The 23,382-nt window shown below is 37.9% G+C and overlaps 9 protein-coding genes across 9 annotated transcripts; 4 read left to right on the plus strand and 5 right to left on the minus strand.

Moving 5' to 3' along the window:
* Nucleotides 1–1,737: 1,737 nt before the first annotated feature.
* On the minus strand, nt 1,738–2,736 carry RHIMIDRAFT_269848 (uncharacterized protein). The gene is made up of 3 exons (XM_023612155.1): nt 2,636–2,736; nt 2,147–2,577; nt 1,738–2,082 (listed from the first exon to the last, which is right to left on the minus strand). Coding segments are annotated over exons 1-3 (591 nt in total). The 5' UTR covers nt 2,638–2,736; the 3' UTR covers nt 1,738–1,924.
* Nucleotides 2,737–3,302: 566 nt separating this feature from the next.
* Nucleotides 3,303–3,717, plus strand: RHIMIDRAFT_269850 (uncharacterized protein). Its single transcript, XM_023612156.1, has 2 exons — nt 3,303–3,445; nt 3,503–3,717. The coding sequence occupies exons 1-2, from the start codon at nt 3,347–3,349 to the stop codon at nt 3,563–3,565; spliced, it is 162 nt and encodes a 53-aa protein (XP_023462036.1). The 5' UTR covers nt 3,303–3,346; the 3' UTR covers nt 3,566–3,717.
* A 2,686-nt stretch (nt 3,718–6,403) lies between these two features.
* On the plus strand, nt 6,404–7,906 carry RHIMIDRAFT_208137 (uncharacterized protein; the record flags this gene model as incomplete). The annotated part of the gene is made up of 4 exons (XM_023607035.1): nt 6,404–6,569; nt 6,632–7,162; nt 7,221–7,542; nt 7,603–7,906. 4 exons carry the CDS (start codon nt 6,404–6,406, stop codon nt 7,904–7,906), a joined length of 1,323 nt encoding a protein of 440 aa, XP_023462037.1.
* Nucleotides 7,907–7,998: 92 nt separating this feature from the next.
* RHIMIDRAFT_77892 (uncharacterized protein) lies at nt 7,999–8,897 on the minus strand. The gene is made up of 2 exons (XM_023615681.1): nt 8,704–8,897; nt 7,999–8,651 (listed from the first exon to the last, which is right to left on the minus strand). Exons 1-2 carry the CDS (start codon nt 8,879–8,881, stop codon nt 8,038–8,040), a joined length of 792 nt encoding a protein of 263 aa, XP_023462038.1. The 5' UTR covers nt 8,882–8,897; the 3' UTR covers nt 7,999–8,037.
* A 104-nt stretch (nt 8,898–9,001) lies between these two features.
* Nucleotides 9,002–11,673, minus strand: RHIMIDRAFT_286487 (uncharacterized protein; the record flags this gene model as incomplete). The annotated part of the gene is made up of 12 exons (XM_023613386.1): nt 9,002–9,073; nt 9,124–9,272; nt 9,326–9,434; nt 9,482–9,612; nt 9,663–9,700; nt 9,755–9,921; nt 9,968–10,180; nt 10,236–10,339; nt 10,395–11,037; nt 11,087–11,232; nt 11,282–11,387; nt 11,440–11,673. The coding sequence occupies 12 exons, from the start codon at nt 11,671–11,673 to the stop codon at nt 9,002–9,004; spliced, it is 2,112 nt and encodes a 703-aa protein (XP_023462039.1).
* A 47-nt stretch (nt 11,674–11,720) lies between these two features.
* RHIMIDRAFT_77939 (ARM repeat-containing protein) lies at nt 11,721–15,188 on the minus strand. The gene is made up of 9 exons (XM_023615682.1): nt 14,931–15,188; nt 14,772–14,873; nt 13,951–14,715; nt 13,661–13,899; nt 13,377–13,609; nt 12,616–13,321; nt 12,466–12,562; nt 12,275–12,415; nt 11,721–12,224 (listed from the first exon to the last, which is right to left on the minus strand). The coding sequence occupies exons 1-9, from the start codon at nt 15,111–15,113 to the stop codon at nt 11,862–11,864; spliced, it is 2,829 nt and encodes a 942-aa protein (XP_023462040.1). The 5' UTR covers nt 15,114–15,188; the 3' UTR covers nt 11,721–11,861.
* A 980-nt stretch (nt 15,189–16,168) lies between these two features.
* On the plus strand, nt 16,169–17,946 carry RHIMIDRAFT_77968 (6-phosphogluconate dehydrogenase, decarboxylating). The gene is made up of 4 exons (XM_023615683.1): nt 16,169–16,213; nt 16,272–16,305; nt 16,383–16,911; nt 16,974–17,946. Exons 1-4 carry the CDS (start codon nt 16,200–16,202, stop codon nt 17,852–17,854), a joined length of 1,458 nt encoding a protein of 485 aa, XP_023462041.1. The 5' UTR covers nt 16,169–16,199; the 3' UTR covers nt 17,855–17,946.
* Nucleotides 17,947–17,976: 30 nt separating this feature from the next.
* RHIMIDRAFT_77976 (thioredoxin-like protein) lies at nt 17,977–20,214 on the plus strand. Its single transcript, XM_023615684.1, has 7 exons — nt 17,977–18,165; nt 18,215–18,261; nt 18,323–19,006; nt 19,066–19,192; nt 19,250–19,346; nt 19,401–19,868; nt 19,920–20,214. Exons 1-7 carry the CDS (start codon nt 18,053–18,055, stop codon nt 20,199–20,201), a joined length of 1,818 nt encoding a protein of 605 aa, XP_023462042.1. The 5' UTR covers nt 17,977–18,052; the 3' UTR covers nt 20,202–20,214.
* Nucleotides 20,215–20,236: 22 nt separating this feature from the next.
* RHIMIDRAFT_295318 (uncharacterized protein) lies at nt 20,237–21,282 on the minus strand (the record flags this gene model as incomplete). The annotated part of the gene is made up of 2 exons (XM_023614167.1): nt 21,063–21,282; nt 20,237–21,010 (listed from the first exon to the last, which is right to left on the minus strand). Exons 1-2 carry the CDS (start codon nt 21,258–21,260, stop codon nt 20,237–20,239), a joined length of 972 nt encoding a protein of 323 aa, XP_023462043.1. The 5' UTR covers nt 21,261–21,282.
* Between the last annotated feature and the right edge of the window lie 2,100 nt (nt 21,283–23,382).

Below are 23,382 nucleotides of genomic sequence, written 5' to 3' on the forward strand. Positions count from 1 at the left end.
AAATTATTCCAAAGATTTCGCATCCTCATTGAATTATAATATACATAGACACACAGTGTGTCTCTCCGAAATCGGAGTGTCATCGCCATTGATTGTCATCATACTTAAACGATTTTGCCTTTTTTTATGGTAATTCTCGATTTTTCATATGTTCATGATGATTGGTTAGAACTCAAAAACAAAATAAACTTGGATTTGGATGTCGCTTGAAACTGATTGGCAAGACTTCTAATAAAGGGAGACCGTAGATGCAGTAAAAGCGTACAAAACAATGTAGTTTGAGCCAATTTGAAACTTTTGTAAAGTATTTAACATCCCATTATTTCTTAATTCATGAGTAAAGGAGGCAAGTCCTGGGCTTTGAAAGGGAGTATTGTGATACTAGCCTAGTGTGGCCTTACTTTGTCTGAAAACCCATTTCTCATAGAATTTCATATTCATTACAATAAATGTCAACCTGTTCATTTCTAAGAAATAGAGCCGAGAGTGTCAGCAAAAGTTCTTTGTTTCAACTTTGACGTCTTGCTAATGAACAAATGACTGTCGTCAAGGTTACACTCAATGTGCTTTTAGTTTCGTTGGATATTTATGTCCCATGGCCATCTACTCCTGAAATACATATGTGTCGATAAAATATTAGACTGTATCTATTACAAAGATTAAATGAATTGAGCTAATCTAAAGCAGTTATTAATAATGAGATAAGCTATTACACTATTCGAGTATAATAGAGTTGCGCATTTCACTGTTCTCGTTTTTGATTACAATACATAAAAACAACTAAAATGCTGATATTACTATAGCAACAACATATACTTTAAAATAGCTGTCAATAAGTCTCTGATGTGTAATGCTATTCATCAACTTATTCTTTTGTTTGTGCAGTAACAGAAAAGCCTTTGACAAGCTACTTTACGCAAATGGTCAATCAGAATATGCAGTGAGTCGGGAAAGTTTACTTCACTAGGGGTTATTAAATGCTTTGGCTGATTCCGGTCATTGATGTTCTTTATTCTAAAATAAGGTTACAGTCGATTTTTTGCTCTTGAGTTGCTCAATCAAATTGAGCATAAGAGAGTATAAAGAGAAGAAAGTGAGGCAGTTACCCTCGAAATATGTTATACTTGGCAATATCATAAAACGTACCAGTAGGAGCATGATTCAGTACAAATAATAATGCCTTTTTCACTCAATTATATCTAAAATGTTTCCAAAATAACATGAATACTTTCATGTGCTCTTCGCCAGGAGCACGTCTGTCCTGGTTATTTATGATAATAAGCAAGATGAACACGAAATCCGTGGTTCATACTGCTGATATCTTTACAGCCAGGTACATGAAAGATGTTAAAAAGAGTGAGAATGTGCATGTCATTGATTAAACCAGGCTTATATGCTCTATAGAGAGATCCATATATAGTTTAAACTGAAGTAAATATTAGCTTAAATGTAGCATATACAGTGCTTCCAACAAGTAATGTCACAGCCAATCAAAATCAATGTCTTATTTTTAGAAATAGACTGTGAACTCCAAGACAGCCCACCTGTTAATATTACTGTCAAATGAGATAATGAGCCATATTCTTTTTGTATTTGTTATTACTCTGATAACATTACAACGGTTTCAATACGACATCTCAATTTGGAAATACAGTATCTCCATGGATGTCAAGGCTGATACTACAAAAATATTCTTGGTGACAACGAATTTACTTTCCGGAAAGACTGTATAACCCAACTTGAAAATCCTTGGGCATATTATGTCTGATAGAAGAACCTCTTGGCTATTGTTTTCGCTGTCATTACACCTCTCCTTTTCCTCATGCTGGCTTTTCAAAACAGCAATAGTCTTCATTGTCTCTTCGAGATAGCTCTAAATAATTAAATTAGACTTGCTATTATTTTTCTTCTCAATCGTTTAGAATCAGGAATATACCTTCAAGGTCAAGAAAAAATTGAATAATGAAGTGATGTACTCTCTCCTTTCTTCAAATTCTTCTCCCACCAAGATTTTCTTCTCCCGGACAAAGTTATATATCCCATGCTCTGTGTATTGCATGGACCACAGTCGGATATGTTTGTCTAGTAGTGACCAATTAATATGATTAGCACAAATAAATAAAAGGTTGTTTGTACTATTGCCTACCACTTGGCTGCACGAAATAGAGTTTGAGTTTTCTAAACTCTTCAACAGACGCATATTTGTAGTGGTCGGCTACAGTTTTCAGCATCGCTAGCAAGGCAAACATGCCCTTTGAGTTGTCAAAGGATGTTTTGGCATGGTCATCATGACCAAAAGCACCTGCTGTTTCTAAAACAAGGACTTCTAGATCTCTGAGTTCTGCTAAGCGTATGATTTCATCGGCCTTGTATATTTTTCTTTTGTCTACTTTAAATCCCATTTTCTTTAACTGTACTGCCATTGCAGCAAGCTCACTTTCACCAGGGATGAAATATGGTGCATGTTCATTTTTCTTTATCATGGCAAGCATTGCTTCGAAACAAGGAAAGATCATGTTGGTATTATATACAGATTCTGATAGTGATATTGAAGGTCTTTTTAAGTAAATCTTGGCCCTAATCCAAATAAAAAATTAGCTTATTATTGGAATGATTCTAATAATATTATACATACATGATTTTACAAATATCATTGATACATCGGCATATTTTCTTTTTATCTTCTACAAATGTCTTGGTTTCAATATTCTCTTCAAACTCATCAACATTAGTCTAAGAATAATAAATAATAACATATTGGTTGCTTGAAACTGAACTTGAAGATTTGAACATCAAATATATTTACTGCAGCAACTATATCACCGATATAATTCTTCGCTTCCATCCAAATGTCACTTGCTTCGGATGGTTTTAATTGCTTCTTCAAATGACGGTATATCTCTTTGTCTGCGTTCGGGTGGTGGCGTGTTTAATGAGATAATCACTATAATAACTCGAGTATAATCTTACAGTAGAGCATACATTCTACTTTACATTCCTCTATCGCATCTGATAAGAATAACTTATAATAACAACTATAGTAGCTACTAGTATAACAATATTAATATATGCATAAATAATGTCAGTGACGACAATAATATAAATAGCAGTCATAGATTCTCTACTCAAGTAAACCCTCACTCAATATAATAATATTCTGCTCTTCTTAATAAAGAATCTAATTCGCAAGTCATCGACTTAATAGCCTTTTTTCAATAACACTAAAGCTGAATACAACAGGCGTGGCGATAGCTTTGCACCCAAAAGGGCCACACCGTTTTTCTCGGGGCTACAGTCAAGTTTATTAAATAAGTTTTTAAATCAATTCCTATATTTTTTACCTGTAATGGTGGAAGTTTTTATTTTGTTCAGCATCAGCCAAGAAATCCACCTATTTTTGCTTGAAATCAGCCTCTTCAGTCTCTCCCTTGCCCTTATGGTTGGTCTAATAAAAAGTAATAAGTTTGTAACAGATAAAGAATGTTGTTTACTATTAGTTTACCTTTTGTTTCTTGATATCTCTCTCGGCCGTCTCATTTATCGTTATATTTCCATCAGCCTATAACTTATGTGAGTGAATAGTTCAAATAATTAAAATTCAAATCCTTAGATGAATTCTTTTGTCCTTAGTGCATTCAACAAAATACCAAAGAGTCTTTACCGGGCAAACGATTTCCTCGTCAATGACTCAGAACTTAGATTGTTTTGGAGTGATTTTCTTGGAGTTCTTGGCTAACAGCGTGACACCAGCTATTTTCTGCTCATTGTCCATCTCAAATTGGACACCCTCATATTGTAATCTGCCTAGGTCAGATCTTGGTCGCCACATGGTCACCATAGCTAAAAGTAAAACTGTCTTTTCTTGTAATCTCTTTAGTCTAAGACCTTTCGTTGGTCCCCAAGACCTTATCATGTCGATTATAGGTGTCAGACTGTACACCTCCTTCGTATAGTTTGGGAACTTTGGGTCGATTCTCCTTTTTGCCTGGAAAAACTGTAGAATCCTTTCATGAGATGTTAAGGATGGTTTGTCGGAATGTAATACTTGAAATACAGATGCTATTGCTGATCTAATACCGTTGAGATGCTGATATGAAAACTGTTTGTTCTGAACTAGGTACTCTACTACTATGCCAGGATTGTATGCGGTAGGATCTATTCTTGGTACTTGTCTTACACATCATTCTGCCCATTTTTTCCATTGAATATCATAGTTGTTGTGCGTACTGATCTTGTTCGAATGTGATGGAAACTCACTTACGCTACCTGACATCCTTGCCTTTTTCTGTAGATGTGCCCTGATAATCTCCAAGCGGTTAAACACCAAGTCTTGTTGATTGGCATTTTGATCGGGCCTTCTAAGCATTGGCGAAGCATCAATGGCCACCAGAACTGTGTCTGCCAAGCTGGGATCACCATTACCACAGTCTTCACCTTGTCTTCTTGTAGTTTCCTCAATACCTGTGGAGCCAACTTCCATGGAGGGTGCAAGTAGAGGCCCTTCCGAGGCCACCTCTGTTTGAAGGCGTCGATAGCCTGGGCAGACGGGTCGGGCATTCGATTCCAGTAACGTGATAGGCGGGTGTTTTCCTTTGACGCAAAGGCATCCAGGTCCATCTTCCATCTCTGTTGAAGCATTTTGAAAAAGCGTCTCGGCAGAGTCCTTTCGTAAAGAGGCTTCTGTCGTCTATTTAAATTGTCCACTTCTATGCTTTGTACCCCTGGCACGTGAAAGTACCTTACCTGAAGATGGTTCTCTATTATAAGCTGCTGTATGTCCAACGTCAATGACTGTAACAAGGCTGATGCTGTCCCGCCCGACTTCTTTGTATGCTTTAGAGCGGTCATATTGTCGGCGTAAATATGAAATAGCTCGCCTTGGTTTCTTCTTGCGTGCATTTGAATCGTAAACAGAACTACCTTCAACTCCCTTGCATTGATTAAAGTTTCTCTTTCTTCCTGGGACCAGAATCCGTTTGTTCGTATTTGGTTTGATGCTACTCCCCAGCCTGTGTCTGAGGCGTCCACATATATCTCCACTTTCGGCTCCTTGTCGTTTTGTGTTGACCGTATGGGCAGACCGTTCTTTAATGTTGCCTTCTCTATCCACCAATTCAACTCGTTTCATGCTTGTGTCGATATCTCACAGTTCTTCTCCCAGTTTTATTCTTGAATTTTCGATGATCAGGCCAGATCTCTCTGTAGAAACCGTACTTTGAGTAGTGCTTCCCCCATTACCGGTATCATAGCTGTGATCTTCCCTAATAAGCTCGCTATCCATCTGCACGAGAATTTCCTTGTCACATCTTTCAGTTGACGAACTCGGCTCACTAGTTTGGAAATCTTTGGTGACACACGAATTTCCATCTTGTTGCTGTTGAATGTGAATCCGAGGAAATCATGCGATTGCTTGGGTTCCAAGTCGTTCTTCTTGTAGTTGATGATAAACCCTAGTTGCGTCAAATGGTTGAGCACCACTTGCACATTGGTATTCATCTCTTCCTTCGATTTTGCTAACAAACAGACATCGTCCAGGTAATATACTACTCGAATACCCTTGGCTCGGATGGCTTCCATTGCAAATCGCATTAGCTTTGAAAATACTCTTGGGCTACACTCAATCCAAATGCCAGAGGCTGATATCTGTATACAACACCTTGGTGCTTGAAAGAAAGATATTTCCGGGACTCGTTGTGAATGGCACTACCACATACGCATCCTTCAGGTCTATCTTGCATATGTAGTCGTTCTCTTCTATCAATTCCCTCAGTGCTGGAACGCCCTCCATCTTGAAACGTTGATTTCTTCTTGAGATAATCCATTTGACATTTTGTTACACCACAATGCGCGGCTTTTCAGGTATAAGGGACTTAGAATGTAGAAAAATTATTTTTTTATATAATTATGACAATAAAAGCGCGGCCCGAAGGTCTATAACCACATCCTCCGTCTCTGTTTCGCCAACTAGGTCACTTTGGCTAAGCTTACTTAATTACAATCCCTCCCAAAAAAAAAAATTGAATTCCATATAATACACGCCTATTTGAAGGTATAAAGGGAAAAGGGAATCACAGATATCTTTAGTGTTATATATTATATTAATATAAAAGGAAAATAAAAGCGCGGCTCTTGGAGCCTGTACCACATTTCTTGACTTCGCTTTGTCAACAGTCGAATTGTTCGCACGACACCTGTTTGAGAAGAAGAACAAATAAAACTAATGATAAGCAGATGCTTTTTATAGAAGCCGATCTGAAATGATTGGCTGTAGCTGACAAATGCTTGGATATCAGTGGGATGTTCCCTTGTCCTGATTGGGTAAAATAAAAGCCTTGCAGTAAAGTGTATAAATACCTAATTCTGACATATTTTTCTTTTTCCCGTAACCTTTTCCCTATTCATCATGTCCACCATTTCAAAGCTTGCTCAGTTCGGTAAGAAGCATATAGCCAAAGGAATCGGTAGATCTACCGAGCTCGTTATCGAAAAGGCCAAAGGATCATATGTTTATGCTGTTGATGGCAAGAAATATCTTGACCTCTCTACTGGTATTGGCGTGACAAACACTGGTAAAGTTTGGAGAAAAAAAAAAAAAAAAGCAAATTAAATTATTTTTACTTATATCTACTAGGTCACTGTCATCCTACTGTCGTCAAAGCTGTTCAAGAGCAAGCTGCTAACCTCTCTCATGGTCAAGTCAACATCTTTTTTCAAAAGCCAATGCTTGATCTTATCGAAGGTTTATTACCCAAGATGCCATCATCTAAGCTAGACACTTTTTTCTTTTGGAACTCTGGTTCTGAAGCTGTTGAAGCTGCTATCAAGCTCGCGCGTCATGCGACCAAAAGACAAAACATCATCGTCTTTCAAGGATCATACCATGGCCGTACATTTGGTACTATGGCCCTAACAACTTCCAAGACCGTGTATGGCGCAGGTTTTGGTCCCCTCATGCCTGGTGTTCATGTTGCTCCCTTCCCTTACTTCCAACAATGGGCTGCTCATAAGGCCGATCCCAAGAAATTCACTCCAGAATGGTGCGGTGAAGAGGCCCTTCACCAGCTCGAACTGGTGTTAAAGCAACGCTCTGATCCTAAAGATACGGCTGCCATCTTGATTGAACCCATCCAAGGTGAGGGTGGCTATGTCGTACCTCCCGACAGTAAGTATAAAAAAGGAAAGTTGATGATGGGAACTTATTAAGCCCGTTTGCCTCGTAGACTTCATGAAGGGTCTTCGAAAAATCTGCGACAAGTATGATATTTTGTTGATTTGTGATGAAGTTCAATCTGGTTTTGGTCGTACTGGCAAGATGTTTGCTGTTGAGCATTTTGGTATTGTTCCAGATATCATGGTGATGGCCAAGGGCATTGCTTCTGGATACCCACTCTCAGCTATTGTCTCTCGTAAGGAATTGATGGACCAACAGCCCCCCGGATCCATGGGTGGTACTTACTCTGGTAACGCTATTGCCTGTGCTGCTGCCAAGGCTACTCTTCAAGTGTTTGAACAGGAAAAACTTTTGGATAACTGTAATGCAAGGTAAAGAAAAAAGAAAAAAAAATAGCTTCATGTTACTGATATGGTTTATAAAATGAATAGATCTGAACAATTTTTCAAGGGCTTAAGAGAGAAAATCCCAGCACTTTTACCCGAGGGCGTTACATGCGATATTCGAGGTAAAGGTCTCATGATCGGTATTGAATTCATGGGCGTACCCTATGGCTTTGCAAGCAGTGTTGCAAATGAAGCCTTGAAACATGATACCATCCTTTTAACCACTTCTATTTACGAAACCCTTCGTCTCATTCCCCCTCTTACTATTACCAAGGAAGAAACTGACCTTGCCCTTGATCGTGTAGTTAAGAGTGTTGCTGCTGCTGTCAAAAACGTCAAGCATGCTTAAAATTATTTGTAATTCATCCCCCTTTCTCATTTTGTATTTAACCTGCTCAGTACTCTTTTTTATAATAAACTCTTGTTTATAGATGACAATGTCTTTTTTATTTTCTAAATAATCGTCGTAAGCATGGCTCATTATTCCTTTATGTAATTGTGGTAAATAGTAGAAGGCAAAGGGATCGTGGTGTCAATGACCAAACCCACTGGAACATGAACGTTGTAAAATTGTTTCAAACGGTAAATCTTTTCAATCAAGGAAGTAACAGAGCTCACAAAGTTACTTAGACCTACTTCGCTTATTCCTTGATGAGACATTTCAGTAAAGATAGTGTAGGCCCTGGTGACATTATCAAACATCTCCGTTCTTTGCTTTTGAAATTCTTCAGCAATAGCATCGTTGGGTATGAGATGTTGCGATATCATAAAGGTTACGTAACTTGCTTCACCATATATCATAAAGAAGTACTCGCTAAAGCTACCAGTGAACTCTGTATAGATACCATTGCTCGACCTTCGAAGTGCACTGTTGGAAGCCAAAAGAAGAGTACTGCGCACACGTTGATCGATATGTTCATCTAGTCTTCGAAAAACGCATGATACGCACTTATCGTTGAACACATTCGAAGAGACACCAGCATCGTGTAATGTCTTTCTCCTCTTGTTGTTGCTTCTGTCGCTGGAGGCTAAACAAATGCTATTCACGTTAAGATAATGGGCTTGATCTGGCTTGGTTTCTGTTATAAAGACCCCTTAAAAAACCATGAGTAGATACAACCTTGTTTGTAACATTCTATGACTTACCGCCAATCTTAATCAAGTCGCCTGTTCGTATCTTGTTTTCTCTAAGATAATTGATGGCCTCTTCTCGATGAATATGACATTCAACAGAAATATTGGAGAGTGCCACATTAAAATAAGCAAAGCCTTCACTATATACAGGATCAGAGGTAAGGTGAGTTTCGGTATGGATTACTGTCATGATGAAAGAAAAAAATATAAAAAAGAAACAAGTTTTATTACAACACACAACATCCTCCTTTTTATTCTTTTCTGACTTGGGATATAAACAATGAATCCAAGTCATATGTATGGTCTTTGTTTACTGCTTCATTTCCATTAATTCATGTATGCGTGCTTGTAATTTTGGTATCTCTTGAAGCTTTTGTTCAATCTAATGGTACACCTTAGTATAAAAAAATAGAAATAAGTATGTCTGTTTACCATATTCTTCTCTTCTTGAAGAGCCAATCTCTTTTCTGCATCTAATTTCGTAAATACGTAGCCTCCTTGTCCGTCATATTGAAGAATGAAATTATGATATTTCCAAAGAGAAGGACGATGTGAGACTGTCAAGAGTGAAATACCGAGCGCTAAAAAGAAAGTCGTCAGCATGTTTACAAGTTTCTGTAGTGTATTGTTTTACCAGTAGCATGTGTATACATGATCTTTTCAATGTCCATACTAACAGCACTGGTACATTCATCCAAAATAGTATAACGAGGTTTATGATAAAACAATCGAGCCATAGCGATCTATGAGATGATTAGTCATTTAAGCATAAGAGGGATTATTGTCTTACACGCTGTTTGTCACCACCAGACAATGCTAATGACCATTCCTTTTCACTATCCCATCCGCCTTCTCTTTCAACAATATGTTCGATTTGAACAACCTTCAAGATCTCGAGTAGGTCTTCATCAGTGACGCTTTCTATATAAAATAGAATGTCAGGCTCTTCCCTGGTGTCTTTAAAGTCTTACTTTGTTTCATGTCTTCAATAGTGTCAGGATATAGAATTCTGTATAATCATATGAGTGATAAAAGAAGAAGAAATTAATCTGTAATGACGTACTGATCTCTTAAGGTTCCTAATGAGAGATATGGTCTTTGGGGAATATAAAAGATGTCTTTATGACTTGGCTTGTGTACTGTTCCACCATAGACAGGCCACAATCCACCCAGGATACGAAAGAGGGAAGATTTTCCGCATCCGTTTGGACCAACAATGAGCAGATGCATCTACTATATGTAAGCAATAATTTAATGAAGTACAAGGTTGACTTACACCGGGCTTAACATGGAAAGTAAGCTTTGGCACAAGAACATCACCATTGGGACTAACGATAGGTACATCCTCAAACTCAATATTCTCACTTTGAACAATCTTGCCTCGTCCTTGTAGCGTCTTGGCATTAGACTCTGTGGAGATGGACGAAACAAGGTTTTTTTGAAATCTTCCAGCTTTGACATCTTCAAATACCTGTAATAAGTCAGTAACCTAAAACATAAGTTTAGTCATCAAGCATGTTGTCATCTCAACGGATCCCTTTTACTCTGCTCGTGTAACCTGCTAGTTCAGTAACTTCTTTGTATGCATACATGATACGGCCAACAGCATCAGAAGAGTTTAATAATAGACGACGATTCGTAATAAATCCTGTTGTTGTTGTTGTTGTTAGTAAAAGAATAAAAGTAGAAGTATATACGCATACCTTCTGTACGGCCACCGATAGAAGTATCTGAAGTATTTACACCAGGCACACGGAGGAAGACAGGTACAGAGCACAACAAAAGGCCACATGCACCCCAAAAGTACTTGATGACAAAGTCTTCCATCATTCCGTGCGGGATACGTATTCTGAAGACACGGTTGACATGGCGGATCAATGCATGATAACTCTTGTCCAGTTCAGCCTTTTCAATCACTTGACCATCAAAGAGGGCAATTTCTTCTGCATTGTCGATTAAGCGAGAGTGTCTGAATCTGAATTCACCTTCCAACCTTTGTTCTTCTGCCACCATTTTACCAAATGAGGGTGTATACTTTCTCATGATAATGGAAGATAACTGAGTGATTAAAGATCCAATAAAGACGCCCTCAAAGCCGACGTTTCGGGATAGTTGGTAATTATAGATACACACGTCCAGGATAGGTTTGGCAAGGTTAGAGTAAAGTTCAGCAAGTGAATTTGAGAATTTCATCGTGTCTACAGTGATACATTGATCTGCATTTTTGATTCTATCATCGAGATTGCCAACAGCATAAAACGTCATGTCGCTCAAGTATTTTTCGTGAATAAAAGTGGTAAGACGAGTACGGAATTGGATGGATAATTTGCTTTGCATATATGTCAGCTTTCATAAGGTATTAGAGTTATACATACATGAGCCTATATACACTTACCATACTGTTTGTATAAGTTGCAGGAATAGCAACTGTCATCCACCAGATGATGCCCAAAATGAATTCTTTTATTTGTCCTCTGACTAAGGCACTGACAATTCTGCCATCCAAAGAGGCAATATAAACAGATAATACCGTTCTAAAGACTATATTACACACGTAAGCACATTAAAAGTTCTACTACATGAATAATACCCAAGAATCCAGAATGTAAAACCAATAGCCAAAACTCTTTTGAACGTAATCCTGGCATGACAATTTGTAGTAACTTATAAAGCTGCCTAAAGAAGACTACATCGACCTATCATAAATGTAAATATAACGTATACGTGTTGACTGTTATAAAACTTTACCTCAACTTTCTTCTTTCTAGTTCCTGACTCTTTAGGTGCCTTTGTAGTTTCTTTCTTTTTCATAGCAAGAATAAGTCTTCTTATAGATAAAGTCGAACGTAGGATCAAGACAAATATGATCGAACGTTGTATGGTTGTTCTATACTTTCCATACTGTCTAAATATATTATTGATATAAGGAACTGTGGAAAGTGCCCATTCCGGTAATACTAATTTAGAGAATACGTTGGGCATTTCGTCCTAGATTAGAAGAGAAAAGAAAGAAGAAGAAGGTAAAAAGGGGGGATAGTACTTTTTTTTTCTTTTTCATTATTTTCATGTGAAATTTATTTTTTACTATAGTTCTAAATTTGGCCAATCTGATAGAGACACTCCTTGTTCTTTAAAGTGCTTTAAAGACACCTTTATCTAGAGGCATGTTATTAATTAGACTCTGGTATTTTTATCCGGTTGCTTACTTGATTCTCTAGTTGTGTTTTATACTTGAGTTCACTATATTCTTCAGTTGCTTGACATTTATCCCATGCTTTTTTTATGCATGATAAAATCATATCTAACTTGTTTCCATACTTTTCTTTATTCTTGGGGATACTTAATGCTAAACAAGCGTTGATTCTCACTTTGTAGTTTTTACATTCGACTAATGATTGAGTCAATGCTTCATATACATCATGTGTCCATGGATAAACTCTTCCTCCTCCTCTTCCTTCTTCTCCTATATAGCCAATAGGAAAGTATGGATTCAAAAATACATTACTGACAGCATGACAGGCATTCCATCGTGTCTATATTTTCATGTTGGCTTCTTTTTTTATGCTTTTCTCTTTGACTTTACCTTGAGTGAACCGGATTCAATATTTTTCACTAGTCCATCCATCGCATGCGACACGAGAGATACTATACGCGTATTCTCAAAGTATTCTCTTGGTGTTATTCTTAATAAGCTACCAATAGTTCTAACTGCATTGGATCGTAACTAGAAATATAGTTAAGTACAAAAGCTGATGACTCCCTCCAATGACTTACTTTCTCATTGTCAGTAGCAGCGCTAGTTGCATAACTCAATACATCTATCCATTCTGATGTAGACATATACTCTCTTAGATTAAACCCTTCATTTTCACTAGCAAAATATATAATGAATTGTCTTGTCTAGTTTCATGAAAAACAAAATACCTTTCTAAAACAAGAGCATCACACATGTTTGCTAATGCCCAACTGCTTCTTACAAGCACTAGAATAATCTTATCATTTCTTTGTTCCAAAATTGCCTTCATCATATCAGACACAAACAGTGGATCTTCTCGGAGTGATGGAAAGAGCACAAAGACACCCAAGGCTCTACAGGCCGCTGCTCTCACATTATGATCCGTATCTGATGCAAGCGGATAGAGTAAAGTGACGATTAACCTCTGCTCCCTATAGCCAAGACATTCAAATATATCCCTTGACATGCTTGCAAAACAATCACATGAGGCAACACGAATAGCAGATGAGCCCGTAGATGCTTGCTGTGAGTATTTTTCGATGATCGTCCGCCACCAGTCAACGTACTCTGGTTTAACTTGATCATCCTTTACATCTTCAGCTATAGCACTAGCATATGCTTCGAAAAACTTTAAGCTTGCAGAAGAAACGGGCAAGTTATGATCAAATTCGGAAACAAGCTTATTCCATAGAGCAGGCATTGTGTCTTGAAAATAGTTTTTGGTTAATATAGAGCAGACATACCAACCCTGTGAGCAAACATCCTTGTCTTCTTGCTGTTTTACGGCGTCCAATAAGGTGATATCAATGAGATCAGGCTGAATGAGTTCCTTTAGGCTTTCTTGTTTAGTGTTAAACATGGATGCAATCACTTTTAGGACGGCACTGCGTAAGGCTTTTTTTTTCGATGAGATCATCCTCTCCCTTAATGCATATCAATGACAACATACCTGGTTCTTTCCAATGCACTTTAACAGCGTCATAAAGTAAAGGTAAATGAAGCTTTGATAGTTTATCATATGAGCAATTATCGACAAGGACAGTTGCTACGTTCATAATCATGACCAAAGTCTGTACTGTTTGTTCCTTTTGTAGAGCATATATGATGCCTTTATGCATATCATGTATAATGGAGCCCAAATGTTCTGATAACGTAGTGAATGATGATTTTTTACTCTTTTCACTAAAGAAACGAATGAATCACCTTTTTTCTTTTTTGAAAGAGGAAACTTACATGGCTAAACTCAGGTACTGTTTGGAACCATTTAGCATAGCTATCAAGGCATTGCATACGGCTATTCGAACAGACATGACAGGGTCATATAGTAAAATTGTGAATAATGAATGCGGCTGGTTATCAGACTTGAGTACGGGTGATAGTTGATTTTCTAGCCCACCATTGTTTGACAAGAAGATAGAGAACGTGTCTGGTAAAAATTTATTCCAGTAGGGATAAAGTACCTTTGGAGCAGTCTACAAAAGGGGTTATTATATCGAAGCAATCATATTTAGAAATGAACTTACGTTGGCTATAGCAGACAGACAGAGAAGTGCGTTTACCCTAATTTTAGCATAATCTCTTTGTTTACGAGGCGACATTTCGGTCAGACTGGATGAATCGGATAGCTCGGATTCTGAGCTTGTTGCTGGGTTGGGTATTCTGTGTAATGACGATGATGGTATTTTCCAGGAGAACTGAGAGTGACGGATAGAAAAGACTCGGTTACGTCGAATAGAAGTCGTTGATGATGTACTGTAAGACTGCACCGAGACATTCATAAAGATGAATGTGTAGACAATGTCGATCATATCACATAGTGGGTTTGTGATCAGCGACTTGTCCTGGGACAGTAAAAACTGAAGCGATCTGAGTGTTGAACTGGCTATCTTTCGAACAGCCGTATCTGCAAAATCCAGAGAATGAGCAGCCACCATGATGGTGCCCTGAGAGGTGCGTTCGACTGTACAAATGTTTTCGAGCAGACATGCATAAAAGTCTTGGTATAGGGGTTGCAGCTTAGTGCCTGCTCCAGCACACGCATTGCCAATACAGTTGATTGCCATGCGCCTCACTTCTAAAGGTTTTGTCGATTTATTAGCAAATCTTAATAGTGTGTCCGATAGTCTCTTGGAGTGGCGTTGAGTGTTGCCTGCATTTTCAAATACAAGTGCGCTTAGCGCTCGTAATAGATTTACTTGATGGTCGCTGCTCTTGGCTGTGTCTAATCCATTAAAAAGATAGCTTATGCAAATATCAAATTGAGAAGATCGAATGCTACTCAGGCGTATCTTTATAATATATATATTCAATACGCACAAAGAAACTAAAAAAGATGTATATTTACCTGTTTTGATAGTTGTTTATAGAGAAATTGGTAAAAAGCACAAGATAATTCGTTGTCATGACCAATGGCTTTACATCCAGCTACTAAAAGTTCGACTACTTGCTTATAATAACATTAGTGTGAAGAAGAATAGGGGCATCAAGTGCATCAAGGCATTACTTGATCAAGGATCTTGATGTGGTCTACTGAATCAAGCGAGTTGAGAGTTGATATCAAATAAGCTGTGTCTGTTGTTTGCTCTTCAGCTGGAAGAACCATTTGAGCATATTGTGATAACAATAGATTGAACTGGTCAAGATTCTTTGTTGACATGTTGAAATAAAAAAAAAAGTTATTCTTCATGCGGAGCCCCCTTCTAGTGTTTTTTATTTTTCAAGCCACACATAAAGAAGAGAGAATTCATTCGCATGAATAAAGATATTCCCTATCTTGTAAGCTGCTGTATAGAAAAAAAAGATACACTTTTCTAATGATGGCTCTCTTTCATAAAACAGTATAGCCTTAGATCATGAAAAGATCTGCATGATTAACGTCAGGAACAAATCAAACATTCGATTATCCAATCCAAAACCATTCAATCATCATAAACCACAATGATTCACCGCTCATCAGTTAAGATGGTGCATTCTTCTTCTTTCTGTATACTTCAACCAAGAGGTTATTTTGTGGGTATGAGACGCGAAAGAAGTATCCTGAATATTCTCGATTTTATATATACATATAAAAAAAAAAACCGGTAAAAGGTTATCCATGCCATATTACAATACACCCTTAATAAGATGATGCTGTAACAACCTTCCAGTGTAGGTTGGCTCTGGAGCGCGGCTAACCCTGGAAAAGATTCTTGTGCGACACTATGTTTGAGAGATGCATCGCTTTTTTATTAGTGCGACATATCAAATCTTTACACTTTGACACATTTTTTAAAAAAGAACAGATACATCTAGTAAAAATATAAAAAAAATGAGTAAATAGATCATGTCTCTATGGCAACTAACTACAGTAGAAATAAAGTCTATGATCACTGCTTGGACCACAATTACGTATGCAATATCATAGTGGGGTTCATTTCAATCCCCCCAATAAATTTAGAGAAACGGAAAAATTAACTATCGGCGCAATCTTATCCAGTCATTTCGTTTTCCCTTGATTTTCAGTTTTATATAAAGTCTATATATCTTGTATTTCACGAGCCATTGCTCGCTGGATAAAAAAGTGCGTATTATACATCTGTTTCCCTTTTGTATGCAACCTTATTAATTATTATTAATGGGGGAGGGTAGAATCTTTATAATCTAAAGCAGTCATGCTCACTAAGCATTTAACTTTACATCATCCCGAAATCTCTATTTAATCTCCCTCCTCGACTTATTTTTCCTTTTTTCTTCTTTTATTTTCCGTTTAAAAAACAAATCTTAATAAACTCACATGGTTGAAGCTGTGTAAGTCGTTTGAAAATACGCGCGTTGTGTATGTTGTATATTTATCTATTGCATCTAGTGCTGATATTGGTCTTATCGGTTTGGCCGTTATGGTAAGTTATATACATACGCGAAGTGTACGCGCAACATAAAAGGGTAGAAAGAGCTAACTTTTTTTTCTTAAAAAAAGGGTCAAAACCTTATCTTGAACATAAATGATCACGGTTATACCGTTTGTGCTTACAACCGTACTACATCCAAGGTTGACGACTTCTTGAATAACGAAGCCAAGGGAACCAAGGTTGTTGGTGCTCATTCTGTTGAAGAGCTCTGTGCCAAATTGAAGCGTCCCAGAAAGGTCATCCTCCTTGTCAAGGCTGGTTCTGCTGTTGATGCCTTTATTGATCAATTACTTCCTCACATGGAAGAAGGCGATATCATCATTGATGGTGGTAACTCTCACTTCCCTGACTCCATCCGTCGTGCCAAGGAGTTGGAGGCCAAGGGTATCCTCTTTGTCGGTTCCGGTGTCTCTGGTGGTGAAGAAGGTGCTCGTTATGGTCCCTCTTTGATGCCTGGTGGTAACCCCAAGGCTTGGGAACACATCAAGCCTATCTTCCAAGATGTCGCTGCCAAAGCCCCTGATGGTGCTCCTTGCTGTGAATGGGTTGGTGAATCTGGTGCTGGTCACTATGTCAAGATGGTCCACAACGGTATTGGTAAGTATAAGTGGCATTGATAAGAAAATAGATCGTTTATTGATTTTTTTTTTAAAAAAAAGAATATGGTGACATGCAATTGATCTCCGAAGTCTATCAAATCATGAAGGAAGGTCTCGGTTTAACTCACGATGAAATGGCCGATGTTTTTGAAGAATGGAACAAGGGTGAATTGGATTCCTTCTTGATCGAAATCACACGTGATATCCTCAGATACAAGGATACCGATGGTAAGCCTCTTGTTGAAAAGATTAGAGATACTGCTGGTCAAAAGGGTACTGGTAAGTGGACCGGTATCGACTCCCTTGACCGTGGTATTCCCGTCACCTTGATCGGTGAAGCTGTCTACGCTCGTTGTCTTTCTTCCCTCAAGGACGAGCGTACTCGCGCCTCCAAGATCCTTGCTGGCCCTCCCAAGAAGCCCTTCACCGGTGACAAGAAGAAGTTCATTGCTGCCCTTGGTCAAGCCCTCTATGCTTCCAAGATTGTCTCATATGCTCAAGGTTTCATGCTCATGCGTCAAGCCGGTGCTGACTACAACTGGAACTTGAACTTTGCCGGTATTGCCTTGATGTGGCGTGGTGGCTGTATCATCCGTTCCGTCTTCTTGGGTAAGATCAAGGATGCCTACACCAACAACCCTGAACTCGAAAACTTGCTCTTCGACCCCTTCTTCCAAAAGGCTACTGCTGATGCTCAAGACGCTTGGAGAGAAGTCATCGCCCAAGCTGTTACCATGGGTATTCCTACTCCTGCTCTTTCTACCGCCTTAAACTTCTATGACGGTCTTCGTCACGAAATCCTTCCTGCTAACCTTCTTCAAGCTCAACGTGATTACTTTGGTGCCCACACTTATGAACTCTTGGATGCCCCTGGCAAGTTCGTCCACACCAACTGGACCGGTAAGGGTGGTAATGTCTCTGCTTCTAACTACATTGCATAAATTGATCCCCGTTCATCTTTTGTATTTTTATAATTCATTGTTATAACCATTAAAAATAAACAGTTATTTTTGTTGAAGAAGCTATGCACACACATTGGAATTATCCATAGCCAATAAGCATTGTCCATTTGAAGCGCAGTTGATTGGGCAGCTTTTTTGACGCTTCTCCCTTTATTTTATATTTCTTTTTTTTACGCCATGTTATTGAAAACAGCAGCACTATGCGCAGGGTTCTTACTGACAAGTATTCAAGCTGTGTCTGTTGAATTAAGACCAGATAACATTAAAGAGATTACTAGCTCTGGGCAATGGTATATTTGCTCTTTTATATTAATATTAATAATAATAACCTTATGCTAGGCTAATTGAGCATTTCTCACCTTGGTGTCCTCACTGTCAACATTTTGGTAAACAGATGCTCACATATGTATGCTTATATATATATAGACTGAAAATAATCACTGTTAGCACCTACTTGGAAACAGCTTTCAGAGGATTTTGGTCAACTTGCTACAACAAACAACTTTCATTTCGGTACAATCAATTGTGCTGTCCAAGGCGATTTATGTAATAAACACAATGTTCATTCTATTCCCAACATTCAGCTTTGGGAGAATGGTGAATATGTTGAGACATTTTCAGAATCAAGAGAATATGCAGCATTGGCTGAGTATATTAAAGACAAGGCAAATGCATACTCCGAGGCAGATAGCCTGAAGGAGGATGACGAAGAAGAACTGACAGATGAAGAGGAGGATGTTTCTAAACCAGATGAAGAAGAAGAAGAAGAAGAAGAAGAAGGAGAAGAAGAGGAGGAGGAGGAGGAGGAAGGAGAAGAAGAGGAAGAAGAGGAAGGGGAAGAGGAACCTGCATTGGAAGAGGAGGAAGAAGTAGAGGAAGAAGAACCCCAAAAGGAACAAATCGATCATTCAGATACAAAATCAGTATTGCCAAATCCACAAGGAATCTCTGTAGACTTGGATGAGCAACGATTAAGAGAAGTGACATCAAAGAAATCAGATGCTTGGCTTATCAAGTTTTATGCTCCTTGGTGTGGTCACTGTCAACGCTTGGCTCCAACATGGGTCGAATTAGCCAAGCAACTTCGTAATGAGGTGAATATTGGTGAAGTGAACTGTGAACAACATCCAGGTAAGCAGAGTCTCTTGGACCTTTTCTTTTTGTTTTAATGCCCTTTAACCTTGCTATAGCTGCATGTTCTGAGCATGGAGTATCAGGATACCCTACGATCAAGATGTATCACCATGGAGAACCAACCGCTTATAATGATGATCGTTCCCTCGTTAGTCTTATCAGATTTGCAAAAGAGTACTCTGGGTAATATAAAGATAAAATATATCCCATGAAAAAAAAAAAAAAGCTAACAAGTCATAGTTCCCCTGTGAAGCAAGTAGACAAAACAAACGTTGTAGATGCCATCCATACTAGCGATGTTTCTGTATTCTACTTATCTGAAGATAAACAAGTACCGGTAAGTATTTAACTAATAAAATGTTGCGCGGATTATTGACACGTACAATGATAGGAAATATTTGAAGTGGCCGCAAAAACATACATGAACACTGTGTCATTTTATGCAAGTCAGGATTCAACACTCATAGGACAACAATTCAGCCTTCCAGCAGTTGTGATGGTGAAAGATGGCAAGCCAAAGATGTATCATTCACATGATTTTACAAATACGGAAAGCAATCAGAGAGCACTGCTTGAATGGATTGATAAAGAGCAATACCCCTTAGTGGCTAAACTGTCACCTAGCAACTACCAATCGATATTAGACGGGGATAGAACAGTTGTGATGAACGTGGTTGATCGTCCAGATTTGACAGATGAGACAAAGTTCCGTAATGTAGCCATTGCATGGGATCGAGCACAATCAAACAAGGCACCTATTTTTGTACAAGTGGACAAGACAGTGTGGGGAGAGTATCTTGATAGCACACTCAATATTCAAGTGGAAAGGACGCCCAAGGTTATTATTTATAATGCAGCTGTAAGTTGATTGCCTTTTATGTACCGATGACTATTAAACACTTAAAAATAGACCTATGAGTACTTTGATAAAGATTTACAAAGAAGCGAATTATCCAGTAGTAATCCTGAAGGCATCTATTTAGTCTTGGAGAACTTGGACAAGCTACGGGGAAGTCCAGCAGGAGGTTTACATCAGAGAGCATATAAATCTGTTCGAAGTGGAGTTCAGACAGTGAAATCACATTGGTTGATAAGCATGATGTTGCTTACACTTATCGGTGGCTACCTCTACCGACGTTCAACCTATTATAGACCAAAGAAGACATATATATTACCATCACATAAAGACTAAATAAAGCGTTCTCTCTTTTTTTTTTTTTTTTTTTATTAAGTTGAAGGTGTCAATGAACGAGATCGACGGTAGTGTACAGGGGAGGGTTTATCACTGCTATCAGCACTGCTGTTGGTTGCATTATTATTACTACTACTCTCTTCTGTTCTCGCTGGCTGACTTAGTCTACCCAGATTCGTGTCAATGGGAGGCAACACTGGTTTTGCAGATCGTGGTGAGTTTGAAGAAGGAGATCGATTAGCTAAATCGACTTTCATAATCGGACGAGGCGGTTGCTTTTTCTTTTTTGTGTCTTTTGATGCTGATAAAGGAGATTGAGGATTATTGCTACTTCTCTGAATCTTGGCTTTTAATGCCTCCATGACTTTATCATGAGATAGTTTATCCGATACCTGTTCTGTCTCGTTTGATATAGAGGATCGATTACGTTTTAATGAGGACTTTTCCTCTGAGGATTGTACTCGATAGTCGGTTGAGGATGATGGAGGAAAGAGAGGATGAGCAGAATGAGGATATGGTATACCTGGAGAAGGGGGTGGTCTATGCTGCTGGTGGTATTGTTGTTGTTCTGACTGTCTTTGCTGTTGTTGCTGTTGCTGTTGTTGTTGATGCGTTAAATGTTGAGGATAGTTAAAACGAGCAAGTACTTGCTGTTGGACAGGCGCAAGACCATATACAAGTGTTGGAGGAGGAGGCTGAGCTGTAGTCGCTGTTCTTGATTTGGATTGTTCTCTTGCTATTTCTAGATCCATTTGTCTAAGCTGAATGCGTGCTTCTTCAGCTTTTAATGTATCTCTTGCTGCTTTTTTCTAATAATAGGGATTAGCCGACATGTAAATAGAAATCTTCAGACATACATACCTTGTCTTCTTCTGACTTGGCTGTTAATATGTATTTCAACAATTCAGGATCGTCACTATATCTGTCCAAGATTTCCCTCACACTTATCTCAGGCGATGAATTAGGTTGAGACAAGGGTGGAATAGGCCATTGAAAAGCAGACTGAGGGTGTTTACTTTGTGGTGATAACGAATTAGGATGTGGTGATTGGTTTGTCATCTTTTTCAGCTACAATAAAAACAAACAACAACAAAAAAAAGAAAGAAAACGTTGTCGGGGGGTAAATAATTTATTTTGTAAACACGGCTCAGTAAAAGGCGCGTGTGTAAAACATTGAAATAAAATAAATGAATGGCTTCATGTATTAAAATAAGCATTCATCAGAAAAATATATTCTTCATATGAATGCATTTGATAATTGAAGGAGAGCTTGACAATGACATCCTTAGCCATTACACAGCGTGAATGAGATCTATTCGGATCATAGTACTTTGTTGCCACAGTCAATGATTATTTTTGTTTCAAAATTCCGAATTACTGACACACATATCCGATAGAAGGGAAGGAGCAAAAAAAAAACGGTATTACGTAAACTGCATGCAGGTAAAATAAAGAGCTCATAATTCAAAGCAACTGAAAAAGAATAAATAGCTTATTTAAGCAACATTTGACGAATTACGCTTTCTTTGGATTGTTTCGGTTGTCTTATCAACAAATGTTTGCATAAAAAAAGGACAAACAACGCTATTATTGTCAAAATAACTCATAGAAACGTCGTGTCATCCATTTGAGGAGGCAAAACTGCCGATCTTATCTGGTCCGTTTTCAATATGAAATCACTTTGGGAGATTAGTTCCCAAAGTGAATTCAGAAATAATATCTTCTTCAATCACTGCTGTCTTCCATATTTGAATAGTTTTCTTTGTATTGATCCAATGTTTTATCAACAGAGTGCTGGTCCTCTTCTTCTTCTTCAAACTATGTTATTTTTTATAGTTATTCATAACCCCAGAGCGATATGCAAATTTGCCTCGTTTCAACCATCGTCTAACTTTTGCTTCTTCTATTCTTCTATATATGCTTTTAAGCATCCTTTCCTTGCCAAAATCGCTTCAATTATTTGACCTTATAATATTGCTCAACTTCATATATCAATTTTTCATTGGCAAAGATTTTCTTATACGACTTGATAACTCAAGGAAGTTTTATAATATTTATGCTTTAGAATAATTGAAGAGCTTTATTTGACTTTAATCCAGTTAGTTTGAGAGAAAATTAAGGATTTCTTCATACAATGAAATTAACATCTGGCCATTTTTAAGAGGGGTGGTTCTTAGAGCGCACAATCAAAGCTCAAAATATAGATGTATGCTGACGGGTCTCTATATGATTTCTTTATAAGAACAAGAAGAAAGAAAGAGAAGGCTGATTATTATAGATAACATTTTAAATACAAATAGGACTATTAGGAATTAAATAAGGATTTTATTTTTAAAAGGGAGACGCTGTAATAATGAATATTCCAAAAATGTTAGTCCTAGTTTTACAGCTTTGGCACAGAAACAGTACTTGGACCAAGGAGACCGCCACCCATAGAAAAGAGCGATCTCGTCCCCAGCCTTGACCTTTGTGTTTATGCGAGGGACAAGCTTCGCGCTGTTGTGGGAAGCAAATCATTGGTATAATAAAGAGTTAAAGGAGAACCTTTTTTTTTAAACTTTATCCACTCTTTCTTTAATAACTATTGGGTCCAATAATGAAGGTTTTCCATATTTTTCTCTTCTATTCTTGTCTTCAAATGGAAAATAAATTCCTTCACTCATTAAGAAACTGTCTAGGTCTATAACGTCCTGTCTGTCAATTTGTCTGACATATTTGTTGTTTTCATAAATGCCCAACAATGTGCCTGACAGATAATGAAGGATCTCTACTTGTGTGTCTTCATTTTTAGATGTCTTTATAATTGTATATTTGCCTCTTGGATAATCAAATATAATCTCTTCACCCTCTGCGCGGTCCTTTTGGCAGTCTTTCAAAAACGCTATCAAAATTTCTTTTTTAAATCCCATACCCCCTATAGTAGATTTGAATGAGGAAAGAAAATAAACCTTCCATCTTCGTAAACAAACTGATTTATGCTAAGTAGTTTTTTCTCTGTATAAATATTCAGGAGAAAAAGAATATGATTGAAAGTGCACCGATTTTCTGAGTTATTTATACACCAATAATTTCCGGAAATAGTGTACACTCTTTTCGGAAAGTAAATTCGTCATCGGTCGAAAACAAATGCACACTGAATCGAGAACAAAATTCATGTTGTATAAAATGTAAATTCGCCCTC

The sequence above is a fragment of the Rhizopus microsporus genome, assembly GCF_002708625.1.
Source record: "Rhizopus microsporus ATCC 52813 unplaced genomic scaffold scaffold_25, whole genome shotgun sequence".
In the NCBI taxonomy this organism is placed as follows: domain Eukaryota; kingdom Fungi; phylum Mucoromycota; class Mucoromycetes; order Mucorales; family Rhizopodaceae; genus Rhizopus; species Rhizopus microsporus.

Excerpts from the sequence above, each read along its gene's own strand:
- RHIMIDRAFT_269850 (XM_023612156.1), top strand. The coding sequence starts at position 3,347 with ATGGTGGAAGTTTTTATTTTGTTCAGCATCAGCCAAGAAATCCACCTA. Across the intron at positions 3,446-3,502 it reads CCCTTGCCCTTATGGTTGGT|CTTTTGTTTCTTGATATCTC; the intron begins CTAATAAAAAGT and ends CTATTAGTTTAC.
- RHIMIDRAFT_77976 (XM_023615684.1), top strand. The coding sequence starts at position 18,053 with ATGTTATTGAAAACAGCAGCACTATGCGCAGGGTTCTTACTGACAAGT. Across the intron at positions 19,193-19,249 it reads TTTGCAAAAGAGTACTCTGG|TTCCCCTGTGAAGCAAGTAG; the intron begins GTAATATAAAGA and ends AACAAGTCATAG. Across the intron at positions 19,869-19,919 it reads TTATTATTTATAATGCAGCT|ACCTATGAGTACTTTGATAA; the intron begins GTAAGTTGATTG and ends ACTTAAAAATAG.
- RHIMIDRAFT_77892 (XM_023615681.1), bottom strand. The coding sequence starts at position 8,881 with ATGACAGTAATCCATACCGAAACTCACCTTACCTCTGATCCTGTATAT. Across the intron at positions 8,652-8,703 it reads CGACTTGATTAAGATTGGCG|GGGTCTTTATAACAGAAACC; the intron begins GTAAGTCATAGA and ends TGGTTTTTTAAG.
- RHIMIDRAFT_77968 (XM_023615683.1), top strand. Across the intron at positions 16,306-16,382 it reads TTATCGGTTTGGCCGTTATG|GGTCAAAACCTTATCTTGAA; the intron begins GTAAGTTATATA and ends TCTTAAAAAAAG. Across the intron at positions 16,912-16,973 it reads GATGGTCCACAACGGTATTG|AATATGGTGACATGCAATTG; the intron begins GTAAGTATAAGT and ends TTTAAAAAAAAG.
- RHIMIDRAFT_77939 (XM_023615682.1), bottom strand. The coding sequence starts at position 15,113 with ATGAAGAATAACTTTTTTTTTTATTTCAACATGTCAACAAAGAATCTT. Across the intron at positions 13,610-13,660 it reads CAGTACCTGAGTTTAGCCAT|TGAAAAGAGTAAAAAATCAT; the intron begins GTAAGTTTCCTC and ends TCGTTTCTTTAG. Across the intron at positions 12,563-12,615 it reads GATGCTCTTGTTTTAGAAAG|TGAAAATGAAGGGTTTAATC; the intron begins GTATTTTGTTTT and ends ATATTTTGCTAG.
- RHIMIDRAFT_269848 (XM_023612155.1), bottom strand. Across the intron at positions 2,083-2,146 it reads CTATTTCGTGCAGCCAAGTG|ACAAACATATCCGACTGTGG; the intron begins GTAGGCAATAGT and ends GGTCACTACTAG.